Source organism: Ranitomeya variabilis, chromosome 2 (genome assembly GCF_051348905.1).
Source record: "Ranitomeya variabilis isolate aRanVar5 chromosome 2, aRanVar5.hap1, whole genome shotgun sequence".
Classification (NCBI taxonomy): Eukaryota; Metazoa; Chordata; class Amphibia; order Anura; family Dendrobatidae; genus Ranitomeya; species Ranitomeya variabilis.
The window spans coordinates 815,657,190-815,671,933 of NC_135233.1; the positions used below are offsets into that span (position 1 = coordinate 815,657,190).

The 14,744-nt window shown below is 40.4% G+C and overlaps 1 protein-coding gene across 5 annotated transcripts in view; it reads left to right on the plus strand.

Annotated features, from left to right (window-relative positions):
* The window catches only part of KHDRBS2 (KH RNA binding domain containing, signal transduction associated 2), a 773,482-nt gene that overhangs the window by 596,186 nt on the left and 162,552 nt on the right, over positions 1–14,744 (plus strand). For all 5 annotated transcript variants that reach the window (XR_013221832.1, XR_013221831.1, XM_077289991.1 and 2 more), the window contains one exon: positions 4,082–4,164. Coding sequence is in view for 3 of the 5 variants with exons in the window: in XM_077289991.1 (XP_077146106.1) it covers positions 4,082–4,164 (83 nt within the window). In the remaining 2 variants the exon portion in view is untranslated. The remainder of the gene's footprint in view (positions 1–4,081; positions 4,165–14,744) is intronic.

The following is a 14,744-nucleotide window of genomic DNA, read 5'->3' on the forward strand; positions in this document are numbered from 1 at the left end:
GAGAAGGAGACAGCTGTTGGTGCAATAGTAAGAAAATGGAATTAATACAAAATGACTCAATTGACATCGATCTGGGGCACCATGCAAAATCTTACCTTGTGGGGTATTCTTGATCATGAGTAAGATGAGAGATCAAGCTAAAACTACACAGGGGAACTTGTTAATGATCTCAAGGCAGCGGGAACCACAGTCATCAAGAAAACCATTGGTAACACATTGCGCCGTAAAGGTCCCCCTGCTCAAGAAGGCACATGTGCAGGCCCATCTGAAGTTTGCCAATGAACACCTGGATGGTTCTGTGAGTGATTGGGAGAAGGTGCTTTGGTCAGATGAGAGAAAAATTGAGGTCTTTGGCATTAACTCAACTCGCTATGTTTGGAGGAAGAGAAATGCTGCCTATGACCCAAAAAACACTGTCCCCACTATCAAGCATGGAGGTGGAAACATTATGTTTTGGGGGTGTTTCTCTGCTAAGGGCACAATACTACTTCATCACATCAATGGGAGAATGGATGGAGCTATGTACCATAAAATCCTCAGTGACAACCTCATTCCCTCCGTCAGGACATTAAAAACCGGTCATGGCTGGGTCTTCCAGCAATACAATGACCCAAAATATACAGCCAAGGCAACAAAGGAGTGGCTCAAAAAGAAGCACATTAAGGTCATGGAGTGGCCTAGCCTGTCTTCGGACCTTAATCCCATAGAAAACTTATGGAGGGAGTTGAAGCACCGAGTTGCCAAGCGACAGCCTCAAAATCTTAATGATTTAGAGGTGATCTGCAAATAGGAGTGGACCAAAATTCCTCCTGACTAGTGATGAGCAAGTATACTCGTTACTCGGGTTTTCCCAAGTATGCTCGGATGGTCTCTGAGTATTTGTGAATGCTTGGAGATTTAGTTTATGTCGATGCAGCTGCATGATTTACGGCTGTTAGCCAGCCTAAGTGCATGTGGGGCTTGCCTGGTTGCTAGGGAATCCCCACATGCACTCAAGCTGTCTAGAAGCCACAAATCATGCAGCTACGTCAACAGAAACTAAGTCTTCGAGCACTCACAAATACTCGGAGACCACCCGAGCATGCTTGGGAAAACAAGAGCAACAAGTATACTTGCTCATCACTACTGCTGACATGTGCGCAAACTTCATCAACTACAAAAAATGTCTGCTGTGCTTGCAAACAAGGGTTTTGCTGCCAAGTATTAAGTCTTGTTTGCCAGAGGGATCAAATACTTATTTCTCACTGCAAAATGCAAATGTATATAATTTTGACAGTGTGATTTTATTTCTGATATTCTATCTCTCAATGTTAAAAATTAACGTACCCTTAAAATTATAGATTTTTCATGTCTTTGTCAGTGGGAAACTTACAAAATCAGCAAGGGATCAAATAATTATTTCCTTTACTGCATCAAGGTTAAAAAGTATGCTACTTTATACTCCATGAGTGGTGTTGTGCTTATTTTCACCCTCTCATTTATAATGTTTTCCTATGTTTTTATTGTGTTTATTGTCCTGTAATAAAATTTAACTTTTTATATTTGTCTAAACAGATGGCTTTTACTTCCATTTATTTTGTTTTTTCTCCAATAATGTATACAGTTTTTATAGTGACATTTGTTAACATTCTACACAGAACATCGAAGGACTTTGTAATTGTCTATTATTATCATGAAATATAGCATGTAGGATACTACTGGACTGTTTTGAGAATTCTGTAGATTTCAAGAGTAAAATCTTGCAGCATTTTATTCTCATGGCTGCACAAAAGGTGTATTTTAAGGTTTGTTAACTTTATGGTCTTCTGATTTAAAAAATGAGTCACCTCAGATACATTGTTGAAGATGGTCTTGTCAACAAGCTTATTAAGTGAGGGTAAAATAATCAGAATTGTTTAAACAATCATAGTAACTGTTATTGTACAAGATCTGTACAAGATAAACAGAGCAATATATTTATAATTGATTACAGTAATTCATATTTACTATTATACCATTCAAATTAGATTTCCTATAGAGATGACTGAATTTATTTTAAATGAATTACATGTGCTACAGATTTCCCTAAAATTCATATTCTAATCAATTTGAACTTTTGGGGACTAGATTTTCATGACTCTAGAAAAATAGTAGTTGACCAACCCATTTTGTTAAAATCTGATATGGTAAATAGTTAAAAACACAATCAATTTTAATACTCACTGTGGAGAAATGGGGGGTCAGTGGGTGCTCTTGTCAGCTGGCCCAAGACCGCATGGAAGAGAGCTCATCCCAATGAATGCCTGCTCTCCTCTCTCCGTGGGCATAACACTACTCAGAAAACACAAGGTGAGAGCAAGACAGCGTGGCACTACTTTATTGAGCCACCAGATATATAGAACAGTCTCAGCAAATATCCAAGATGGTGCAAAATTACAGAGTCTCACTCTTCCACTGAATCACCAGGATTAGAGCAGTTGCAAGTTTGGTGCTTCCATTGCAGACTACCCCCACCAGTGGCACCCCGCTTTTGGCAGGCACAAACATAGAAGAAGTAACAACAAGATTAGGAAGCTGACAGTTCATTGAGACATGTTACCAGGTGACCTTATGGTCCCAACCTGACTTCTCCAAACATCTCCATGGAGCTAGGTGACCAAATGGTCCCAACCCAGGTTCTCTGAACATCTCTACTGATCCAGGTGACCAGAGGGTCCCAACCTGGCTTCCCCATATATATCCATGGGGGACAGGTGACCAAAGGGTCCCAACCTGATTTCCCCAAATATATCCATGGGTTCAGTGATGATCAGTGGAGCGGATATGTATTCTTCCAGCTAAGTCCATGGTCCTTTAAGCTGGCATTCAGTAGAATCAAAAAATCTGTGTCCTTCTTGATAGAGCCATGGTGTTTTGGCAGCTGTCCTATAGTGTGTCTGGCTGTGGTTTTATAACATTACTCCCCTTGATGGGGGCATGGTGTCCTGGCAGCAATCATGTAGTGTTCCTGGCTGCGAGTTTGTAAAGAGTTTTTTTTATACAGAGGCACATCCCCTTTTATAGTTCACAGCTCTTATTCAGGCATTTTTCCACATGATTGGTGAAAGGTGGTAGGGCTTCATCTCTCAGTATTTGAGTAATGAATCTGCATAATTTGCCCTCTATTTTGCAAGTCCTCAAGCTACATGGACTCATACAATGGATAATTAACATATTAGCAAACATCAATTGTTCAATGACATTGTGTCCCTGTCTTGCACAGATAACATACAATAACCTGTAGGAGCTGTTATAAGAGGCAAGCAGCAGACATTCATCAATTCAGAAACAACAATTCAATGGTCAAACAAACAATAGTCTATGATTCTTGACCTACCAGTAGAAAAACACATGAATTCTAAAATCAACATTCAGATTCATGAATAATAGTCTATGTCTCTTGGCCTACTGGAAATTGATGTCTGGATAATTAAGATTAAATGCAGTGTCATCATACCCACATCTTTTCCGCCTCCAAATACCGATGCTTCTCTTTCTTCTTCCATCAAACTCCTCTTCCTTCTACTTTAGTCGTGTCTTCCTTTGCTCTGGGTTTCGGGCAGGCTTTGCCACCACTGATTATGCCCCAGTTGTCAAATGGGTCACGAGGCACATCTATTATTGAGAAATAGTCAGCTGCGGCACCAGCAAAGGAAGACCAGAAGAAGACAAGCCTATCAGAAGAAAGAGGAGTGATGGTATGCGGAAGCTAAAGAGAGGTGAGTATAAGAGTTTATTATTTTGTTAACACTTTACCGGCAGATTTGATTTGCAGTATATTTATTGATGCAACTCTTCCACCTGTATTGATTGAATCTGCCTAGTCAGATTTGGTGTGCTTTGTTCAACTAACTTACTAAGATATAAGACGAGTCTTATTTTTTCGTTCAAGCAACATGTACAATTTTGCATTTTACATGCATTATGAGTATGACATTTTCTGCCTGTGTATGTTTTAATAAATATCAGGACTAAAACTAACAGAACAGTATTAAGCAAAAAGTGTGTGAAATGTTAAACAAATTCTAATTTCAACAATGCTATGATTCTTTATTTGCTTAAGGGCTATGACGATGGCTTTGGGGAGGATTACGATGAACAGAGCTATGAGGATTATGAAAACAGTTACCCCACACAACCACAGAGGTAAGTAAATATGTTTATATGAGTCACTGCTATTTATGATAACCTTGAGGAATGGATATTTAAAGAGGTTGTCCACTACTTTATCATCGATAACCTATCCCTAGGATAGGTCATCATTATATGATTGATCGAGGTTGGTCACCCCACCCATGAGCTGTTCTCTGTGTCAGCAGCGGCGTCGGCTGCCCTCTAGAACTGCTCAATTGCGGAGCTGCTTCATCTTCTGATAGTTCCCGCTGCTCAGTACTGCACATCTTTCAAGTTGATGTGATCATTCATTAAAAAAAGAAAATTAATTCAGATATTATTTTTTTATAATAATACAAAAGATGATTATTCTGCTCTTTGTTACTTTTTTATAGTAGGTTTTTTCCACTTTGTGGGTTAAAAATAAAAAAAAGATTGTAGTAAATACCTATTTTTCAAGCTTGCCAGTTTTAAATTCAACATGTCTACAATCAGTTTAATGTACTAATCAGATAAGTTTGGAAATTGTGACAAAGGCAGCACTTCATTTTCACATGACAACTGCGGATCTTATAGAAATTCAGAAATAATGAAAAAAATTATATTTCTTCAAAATGGATATACATAGGGAATCTGGATGGATTCTATTAAAAAATAACATATTCGGTTCAGCTTTAGAAAATTGTAACCTTTTTTGTCCAAGCTACTAAAATATGCCATACAATAGCAATTTTGCTTTAAAAAAATTAAGTTTGCAATTATTATTTTTTTTTTTCATTATTACAATTACATTTTTAAGGCTCCCATTTTCTACAGTAACATTCCAAAAATCATCATTCTAAAATTATTTTTTTACAAGTTATCAAACTAGCAGCCACTGCATGGAAGAAATGCATTTCTAATCTTATGCATTCTTATCCACTTATAAAGGTGAAACACGCCACTCATAATAAGGATATTGCAGACAAATTACTTGGAAAATCTTCATTGTATTCCTAGCTTCTAAGCTTTGCATGATGTTGGCTCCTTGCTTTAATATAGCTAAGTACCAGTTATCATGCTTTAAACACACAAAGGCAATAATTGATTAAAGGCTTAATAGTATGGTTTATAAATGTTAATTACAGTGCTGAATTGAAAGCCCATGTTTTTCACCTATTATCTATGTTGAACATCAGAAGCACAAGTTACCTAACACAAAAGAAGTTAAATTGCACAAGTAGGGGAAGCATATCCACTTGCTTTTCTGTTCTGCCGTTCAGCAAAATCTTAAAACATTGCTTTAATAACAATCTCCACATCACCGGGGAATAAATATATTGAATGCTTTGCTTTTGAGATAAAATCACTATAATATAAAGTGAACCACAGGTTTCAGGTTTTAGAAGTTGTTGCCATAACACGAAGGAACAATCAATGGTTAAGCATTCCATTAAAGGACAGAAATAGTGCTGATGCTGCTTTACTAATTTCTGACCATGTCATATTATTTTAGCAGGTTGCCTAAGTCACTTATAATTTAGGTTATTTAAAAACGTAAGTTCCAGTCTCAATTTGTTCATCATAAAAAGTAGGTTAAAAATATTCATGAGTTCCTTGCAATACCATCCTAAATTTTAATAAAATGACACAATGTTGTATTGAAATATGATGTGGTGAAGATCAGTTGCAAAACAAAATAGGTACACTTGTTTTGTTTCCTATGTGTGCATTTTGTAATTTATGTACAGCGTATATTTGCAGTTTAAGAATATATCAAGAGCAATAATATTTTTTCTCCCTCTGGGGTTAAAACTGGTCAGATCTTCGTTAATGGTCATATATTAATTAGGCATGAGGAGCAAATCTGAAGAAATGTGATTTGCCAGATTGCTCCAATTTAATTTGCATCATATTTATTCAACGTTAATGGAATTACAGGTTTACTAGGTTCTGAAGTCTCTCCAGACCCCATAGCATAATAAGTGAAGGATTAAAAGTTTGATGCTCACCTCACCGGTCCTGGCACCATAGCTTCCTGCTCGCACCTACCCTGACTCAACTTCTCCCTTCAGCTCCAGACTTCTCTTCTATCTTCAATCATTCACACTATTTGTAGCTTCTGGTGTGCATAATAAATGAAGGGTTTGAAAATGATACACAACTCACCTGTCCAAGCACTGCATCTCCCTGCTTGGTCCTCCCCTGATTCATTTCTTGCACTTGCACTTTTTAGCGCCTCCACCATGGACTAAGCCTCATGTGACATCATGAGGTGCATCGGCCTACAATGTCATGGTGTCACTTGAGGCCTTGTCAGCATCAGTAGCACTGAAGAATAAAGATGTAAGAGAAAACCATAGCCAAAGAGAGCAAGCCAGCAGAGGACCGGTCTTGAAGATTCATCTCCAGTACAGGAGACGGGCAAGGTGAGTACTACTTTTTTTTTTTTTTTAAACCCTTCTCAGCTCTTAAAAGAAGCAAAATGATTTTGAGCAAACCAGATCTCAATATATTCAGATATGGCGAATCCGAATCTATTGTTACATTCTAATTTGATTTATTTCTATTTTCAATTCATACAACCAGCAATCAGGCTTCAAAATGGTCAGCAAAGGGTATATGTGTCCTACATTAGAGTTGATAAGATAGCTACAGACTGTCTCTCTTCTAACAAGCCCCCTTCTTCCAAACATGTTGGCAACTTCAGGGTTACATCAGGCTTTATGTTGTTAATGCTAATTTTATACAAAGAATCTATGACAAAAAATTGTTGCAGGTTTCATCTCATCAGCATTGCCATTTGGAAGTGCCTAACAGCAGCATACAAATACTTAGGGCTCCATAGGATATGAACATGTTTGTCTAAGTTGCGAACAAGATATATTTTCTGATGCATTTGTGCCATAAAGTTGAGTAACATTAAACAGGATACACATTTGTGTGTATTTTTTAGCAATTCATCTTAATTTTTCTGAACCTGACTAGAGCAACGACCAGTGCTCAAGACTATGTGAAATTTCATCTTTTTTTGTATTAAATTATTTAATGTTCTTGAATGATGGATGTACCTTCGAAAGACAAGGTAAGTAAATCCATCTACCAGGACCATCCATTAAGATCCAAAAAGTTTTATTGAAAAATATTAAAAACAATCGCAGCTACACAACGTCATTGTAAAATCAAACGCATTTCAGATGCTAACATCCTTAGTCATTGGAATGACTAATGACGTTAACATCTGAAATGTGTTTGCTTTTAGGTTCTGATGTAGCATTAACCCCTTCATGACCCAGCCTATTTTGGCCTTAATGACCTTGCCGTTTTTTGCAATTCTGACCAGTGTCCCTTTATGAGGTAATAACTCAGGAACGCTTCAACAGATCCTAGCGGTTCTGAGATAGTTTTTTCGTGACATATTGGGCTTCATGTTAGTGGTAAATTTAGGTCAATAATTTCTGCGTTTATTTGTGAAAAAAATGGAGATTTGGCAAAAATTTTGAAAATTTCGCAATTTTCAAATTTTAAATTTTTATTCTGTTAAATCAGAGAGTTATGTGACACAAAATAGTTAATAAATGACATTTCCCACATGTCTACTTTACATCAGCACAATTTTGGAACCAAAATTTTTTTTTGCTAGGAAGTTATAAAGGTTAAAATTTGACCAGTGATTTCTCATTTTTACAACAAAATTTACAAAATCATTTTTTTTAGGGACCACCTCACATTTGAAGTCAGTTTGAGGGGTCTATATGGCTGAAAATACCCAAAAGTGACACCATTCTAAAAACTACACCCCTCAAGGTGCTTAAAACCACATTCAAGAAGTTTGTTAACCCTTCAGGTGTTTCACAGCAGCAGAAGCAACATGGAAGGAAAATGTGAACATTTAACTTTTTATTCACAAAAATGATCTTTTAGCAACAATTTTTTTATTTTCCCAAGGGTAAAAGGAGAAACTGGACCATGAACGTTGTTGTCCAATTTGTCCTGAGTACGCTGATACCTCATATGTGGGGGTAAACCACTGGTTGGGCGCACGGCAGGGCTCGGAAGGGAAGGAGCGCCATTTGACTTTTTGAATGAAAATTTGGCTCCAATCTTCAGCGGATAGCATGTCACGTTTGAAGAGCCCCCGTGTGCCTAAACATTGGAGCTCCCACACAAGTGACCCCAATTTGGAAACTAGACGCCCCAATGAACTTATCTAGATGCATAGTGATCACTTTAAACCCCCAGGTGCTTCACAAATTTATCCGTAAAAATGAAAACGTACTTTTTTTTCACAAAAAAATTCTTTTAGCCTCAATTTCTTCATTTTCACATGGGCAACAGGATAAAATGGATCCTAAAATTTGTTGGGAAATTTCTCCTGAGTACACCAATACCTCATATGTGGGGGTAAACCACTGTTTGGGCATATGGTAAGGCTCGGAAGGGAAGGAGCGCCATTTGACTTTTTGAATGAAAAATGATCTCCATCGTTAGCGGACACCATGTCGCGTTTGGAGAGCCTCTGTGTGCCTAAACATTGGAGCTCCCACACAAGTGACCCCATTTTGGAAACTAGACCCCCCAAGGAACTTATCTAGATGCATAGTGAGCACTTTAAACCCTTATGTGCTTCAGAAATTGATCCATAAAAATGAAAAAGTGCTTTTTTTTTCACAAAAAAAATTCTTTTAGCCTCAATATTTTCATTTTCACACGGGCAACAGGATAAATGGATCCTAAAATTTGTTGGCCAATTTCTCCTGAGTACGCCGATATCTCATATGTGGGGGTAAACCACTGTTTGGGAGCACGGCAAGGCTCGGAAAGGAAGGAGCGCCATTTGACTTTTTGAATGGAAAATTAGCTCCAATCATTAGCGGACACCATGTCGCCTTTGGAGAGCCCCTGTGTGCCTAAACACTGGAGCTCCCCCACAAGTGACCCCATTTTGGAAACTAGACCCCCCAAGGAACTTATCTAGATGCATAGTGAGCACTTTAAACCACCAGGTGCTTCACAGAAGTTTATAACGCAGAGCCATGAAAGTAAAAAATAATTTTTCTTTCCTCAAAAATGATTTTTTAGCCCGGACTTTTTTATTTTCCCAAGGGTAACAGGGGAAATTGGACCCCAATAGTTATTGTCCAGTTTCTCCTGAGTACGCTGATACCCCATATGTGGGGGTAAACCACTGTTTGGGCACAAGTCGGGGCTCGGAAGGGAGGTAGTGATGTTTTGAAATGCAGACTTTGATGGAATGCTCTGCGGGCGTCACGTTGCGTTTGCAGAGCCCCTGATGTCCCTAAACAGTAAACCCCCCCACAAATGACCCCTTTTTGGAAACTAGACCCCGAAAGAAACTTATCTAGATGTGTGGTGAGCACTTTGAACCCCCAAGTGCTTCACAGAAGTTTACAACGCAGAGCCGTGAAAATAAAAAATCATTTTTATTTCCTCAAAAATGATGTTTTAGCAAGCAATTTTTTATTTTCACAAGGGTAACAGATGAAATTGGACCCCAATAGTTGTTGCCCAGTTTCTCTCGAGTATGCTGGTATCCCATATGTGGGGGTAAACCACTATTTGGGCACACGCCGGGGCTCGGAAGGGAAGTAGTGACGTTTTGAAATGCAGACTTTGATGGAATGGTCTGCGGGCGTCACGTTGCATTTGCAGAGACCCTGATGTGTCTAAACAGTAGAAACCCCCCACAAGTGACCCTATTTTGGAAACTAGACCCCCAAAGGAACTTATCTAGATATGTGGTGAGCACTTTGAACCCCCAAGTGCTTCACAGAAGTTTACAACGCAGAGCCGTGAAAATAAAAAATCATTTTTATTTCCTCAAAAATGATGTTTTAGCAAGCAATTTTTTATTTTCACAAGGGTAACAGATGAAATTGGACCCCAATAGTTGTTGCCCAGTTTGTCCCGAGTATGCTGGTACTCCGTACTTGGGGGTAAACCACTGCTTGGTCACACGCCGGGGCTCGGAAGGGAAGTAGTGACGTTTTGAAATGCAGACTTTGATGGAATGGTCTGCGGGCTTCACGTTGCATTTGCAGAGACCCTGATGTGTCTAAACAGTAGAAACCCCCCACAAGTGACCCTATTTTGGAAACTAGACCCCAAAAGGAACTTATCTAGATATGTGGTGAGCACTTTGAACCCCCAAGTGCTTCACAGAAGTTTACAACGCAGAGCCGTGAAAATAAAAAATCATTTTTATTTCCTCAAAAATGATGTTTTAGCAAGCAATTTTTTATTTTCACAAGGGTAACAGATGAAATTCGACCCCAATAGTTGTTGCCCAGTTTGTCCCGAGTATGCTGGTACTCCGTACGTGGGGGTAAACCACTGTTTGGTTGCACGTTGGGGCTCGGAAGGGAGGGTGCACCATTTGACTTTTGGAACGCAAGATTGGCTGGAATCAATGATGGCGCCATGTTGCGTTTGGAGACCCCTGATGTGCCTAAACAGTGGAAACCTCTCAATTCTAACTCCAACACTAACCCCGACACACCCCTAACCCTAATCCCAACTCTAGCCATAACCCTAACCCCAACACACCCCTAACCACAACCCTAACCCAACACACCCCTAACCCTAATCCCAACCCTAATTTCAACCCTAACCACAACCCTAACCCCAACACACCCCTAACCATAACCCTAACCACAAGCCTAATCTTAAACCTATTTCCAACCCTAGCCCTAATTCCATCCCTAACCCTAAGGCTATGTGCCCACGTTGTGGATTCGTGTGAGATTTTTCCGCACCATTTTTGAAAAATCCGCAGGTAAAAGGCACTGCGTTTTACCTGCGGATTTACCACAGATTTCCAGTGGTTTTTGTGCGGATTTCACCTGCAGATTCCTATTGAGGAACAGGTGTAAAACGCTGCGGAATCTGCACAAAGAATTGATATGCTGCGTAAAATACAATGCAGCGTTTCTGCGCGGTATTTTCCGCACCATGGGCACAGCGGATTTGGTTTTCCAAAGATTTATATGGAACTGTAAACCTGTTGGAAAACTGCTACGAATCCGCAGCAGCCAATTCGCTGCGGATCCACAGCCAAATCCACACCGTGTGCACATAGCCTAATTCTAAGGCTATGTGCACACGCTGCGGAAAACGCTGTGGATCCGCAGCGTTTCCGCAGCTGCGGGTCCGCAGCAGTTTCCCTTGAGATTATAGTTCAATGTAAACCTATGGGAAACAAAAAACGCTGTGCCCATGCTGCGGAAAAAACTGCGCGGAAACGCAGCGGTTTACATTCCGCAGCATGTCACTTCTTTCTGCGGATTCCGCAGTGGTTTTACAACTGCTCCAATAGAAAACCGCAGTTGCAAAACCGCAGTGAAATCCGCAGAAAAACAACGTTGAATCCGCGATAAGTCCGCAACGGTTTTACACTGCAAATTTATCAAATGTGCTGTGGAAAAATCCACAGAGGACCAGAATACCCTAACCCTAAGGAAAAATCCACAGAGGACCAGAAAACCCAAACCCTAACCCTAACCCTAGTTCTGAACCTAGTGGGGGAAAAAATATATATATTTTCTTTATTTTATTGTTGTCCCTAACTATAAGGGTGATAAAGGGGGGGGTCATTTACATTTTTTTTTATTTTGATCACTGTGATAGGTTTTCACAGTGATCAAAATGTACATGGAACGAATCTGCCGGCAGGCAGATTCGGCGGGCGTACTGCGCATGCGCCCGCCATTTTGGAAGATGGCGGCACCCAGGGAGGAGACGGACCGACACCGGGAGGCTCGGTAAGTATGAAGGGGGGGAGATCGGGGCACGGGGGGTGGATCCGAGCACAGGGGAGGTGGATCGGAGCAAGGAAGGAGCGGGCAGGAGGACGGGGGAGCGGACAGGAGGACGGAGAGGACCGGGCCACATAACGGACGACTGGGGAGGAGATCGGGGGCGGTGGGGGGGGGCAGAACATGATTTCCAGCCATGGCAGATGCTATTGCAGCATCGGCCATGGCTGGATTGCAATATTTCACCATTTTCATAGGTGAAATATTGCAAATTGCTCTGATTGGCTGTTGCACTTTCAACAGCCAATCAGAGCGATCGTAGCCACGTGGGGGCAAAGCCACTTCCCCTTGGCTGAAGTATAACTCCCCCTCTCCCTGCAGATCGGGTGAAATAGGAGTTAACCCTTTCACCCGATCTGCAGGGACGCGATCATTCTGTGACACAGCATATGCGTCACAGGTCGGATTGGCACCGACTTTCATGACGCATACGCTGTGTCACAGGTCGGGAAGGGGTTAATGGATGTTCCTGGTAGCTGGATTTACTTACTTTGTTCCTCTGCACTTATTGTAGCACCAATTGTTTCATGCCTCCAGACTCTCTTCTCCTGCTGATATTATATCTGGCAGAGACTGCCTTATTTATTAGCAGAGCCAAAGCTCATGCACATCTACATTCTAGTTTGTATTTGCTCCCTTTTCATAGCAATAATCTAGGTGAACTCTTTTGCTCCAGGCACACATCAGATTCTCTACCACATTGCTCCCCTTGGGCAGCACTGAGACATGCTTTATTGCAAGCAATTAACCTATTTTATTTCTCTGCACAGGTTTTAGACCCTTTTATTAACAGGTTCAATACACTTGTTACTTTTTATAGATCAAATTAAGTAAAGGTTAGATAAAATGCAACCGCAGTTCACATATTTCATCCAGAATCTCGTCTCAGCAAGAAATGCAGCTGTCAGACAAAGTCAAAGGCTGGATACCATAGAACAAAACAGATAATAAATGCCACAAACAAAATGTTCTTCACATAACCTTGGCCATGCATTATAAGAGATGTCAGTTTTACATGGACTTGTACATGTGAAGTCTGAATCGTGTTTATTTCTCGTTTGCTTTATTTTCCCTGTAAGGTGTAAAGTAATGTGTGAATGTATGTGTTAATGAAATAGAGGAAGGCACATTGGGAAGGCCTGTTAGGTATAATTGATTACAGCAGAAAGCAATACTTGATAACCTTAAAGCATTGAACGGTGTGCTGATCTTGTCAGTTACCGGCAGAGACATGAAAGCACTCACACGTGTCTAATTACAATGTGACAGAAGTCAGCTCGCGCTACATGAGAGATTTACTAAAGATTCAGGTTAGTCACCAACATAAATAAAGTATTTAATGGGATGGTTTGTGCATAGTAGTCGCATCACTGTTAGTCGCTTTGGGCTTGCACCAATACGATGATGAAAATAAGAATCTCCTACCAATGTCCATATGAGTTAAGTAGATAAAATTAGCCAATCTGACTGTCTTTCTTCACATACACTACCGTTCAAAAGTTTAGGGTCACCCAGACAATTTTGTGTTTTCCATGAAAACTCATACTTTTATTAATCAAATTAGTTGCCAAATGAATTGAAAATCTAGTCCAGACATTGACAAGGTTCGAAAAAAAGATTTTTATTTGAAATAATAATTTTCTCCTTCATACTTTGCTTTTGTCAAACAATGCTCCCTTTGCAGCAATTACAGCATTGCAGACCTTTGGCATTCTTGCAGTTAATTTGCTGAGGTCATCTGGAGAATGGGGTTGAGATCTGGTGACTGCGCTGGCCACTCCATCACAGAGAGAATACCAGCGGCCTACTTCTTCCCTAAATAGTTCTTGCATAATTTGGAGGTGTGCTTTGGGTCACTGTAGGATGAAATTGGCTCCAATCAAGCGCTGTCCACAGGGTATGGCATGGCGTTGAAAAATCGAGCAATAGCCTTCCTTATTTAGTATCCCTTTTACCTTGTACAAATCTCCTACTTTACCTGCACCAAAGCCACCCCAGACCATCACATTACCTCCACCATGCTTGACAGATCATGTCAGGCACTCTTCCAGCATCTTTTCAGTTGTTCTGCATCTCACAAATGTTCTTCTGTGTGATCCAAACACCTCAAACTTGGATTCGTCTGGCCATAATACTTTTTTCCAATCTTCCTCTGTCCAATGTCTGTGTTCTTTTGCCCATATTAATCTTTTCCTTTTATAGCCAGTCTCAGATATGGCTTTTTCTTTGCCACTGCCTGAAGGCCAGCATCCCAGAGTCACCTCTTCACTGCAGACGTTGACACTGGCATTTTGCATGTACTATTTAATGAACCTGTGAGGCATCGATTTTTCAAACTACAGACTATAATGTGCTTGTTTTGTTGCTCAGTTGTGCAGCGGGGCCTCACACTTTTCATTCTACTCTGGTTAGAGCCTGTTTGTGCTCTCCTCTGAAGCGAGTGGTACACACCGTTGTAGGAAATCTTCAGTTTCTTGGCAGTTTCTCCCATGGAATAGCATTCATTTCTAAGAACAAGAATAGGCTGTCGAGTTTCACATGAAAGTTCTTTTTTTCTGGCCATTTTGAGAGGTTTAATGGAACCGACAAATGTAATGCTCCAGATTCTCAACTAGCTCAAAGGAAGGTCAGTGTTGTGAATTCTGTTTTTGGGTTCCCTCTGGTGGTTACTGGTGGTACTGGCTGACTTTTGTCTTGCACCTGTTCCCATCAGGAAACTGGGAGTTTCCTATTTAGTCTGGCTTCTCAGTCATTCTAGTGCCGGCAATCAATGTTACCAGAGCACCTCTGTTGCTTGCT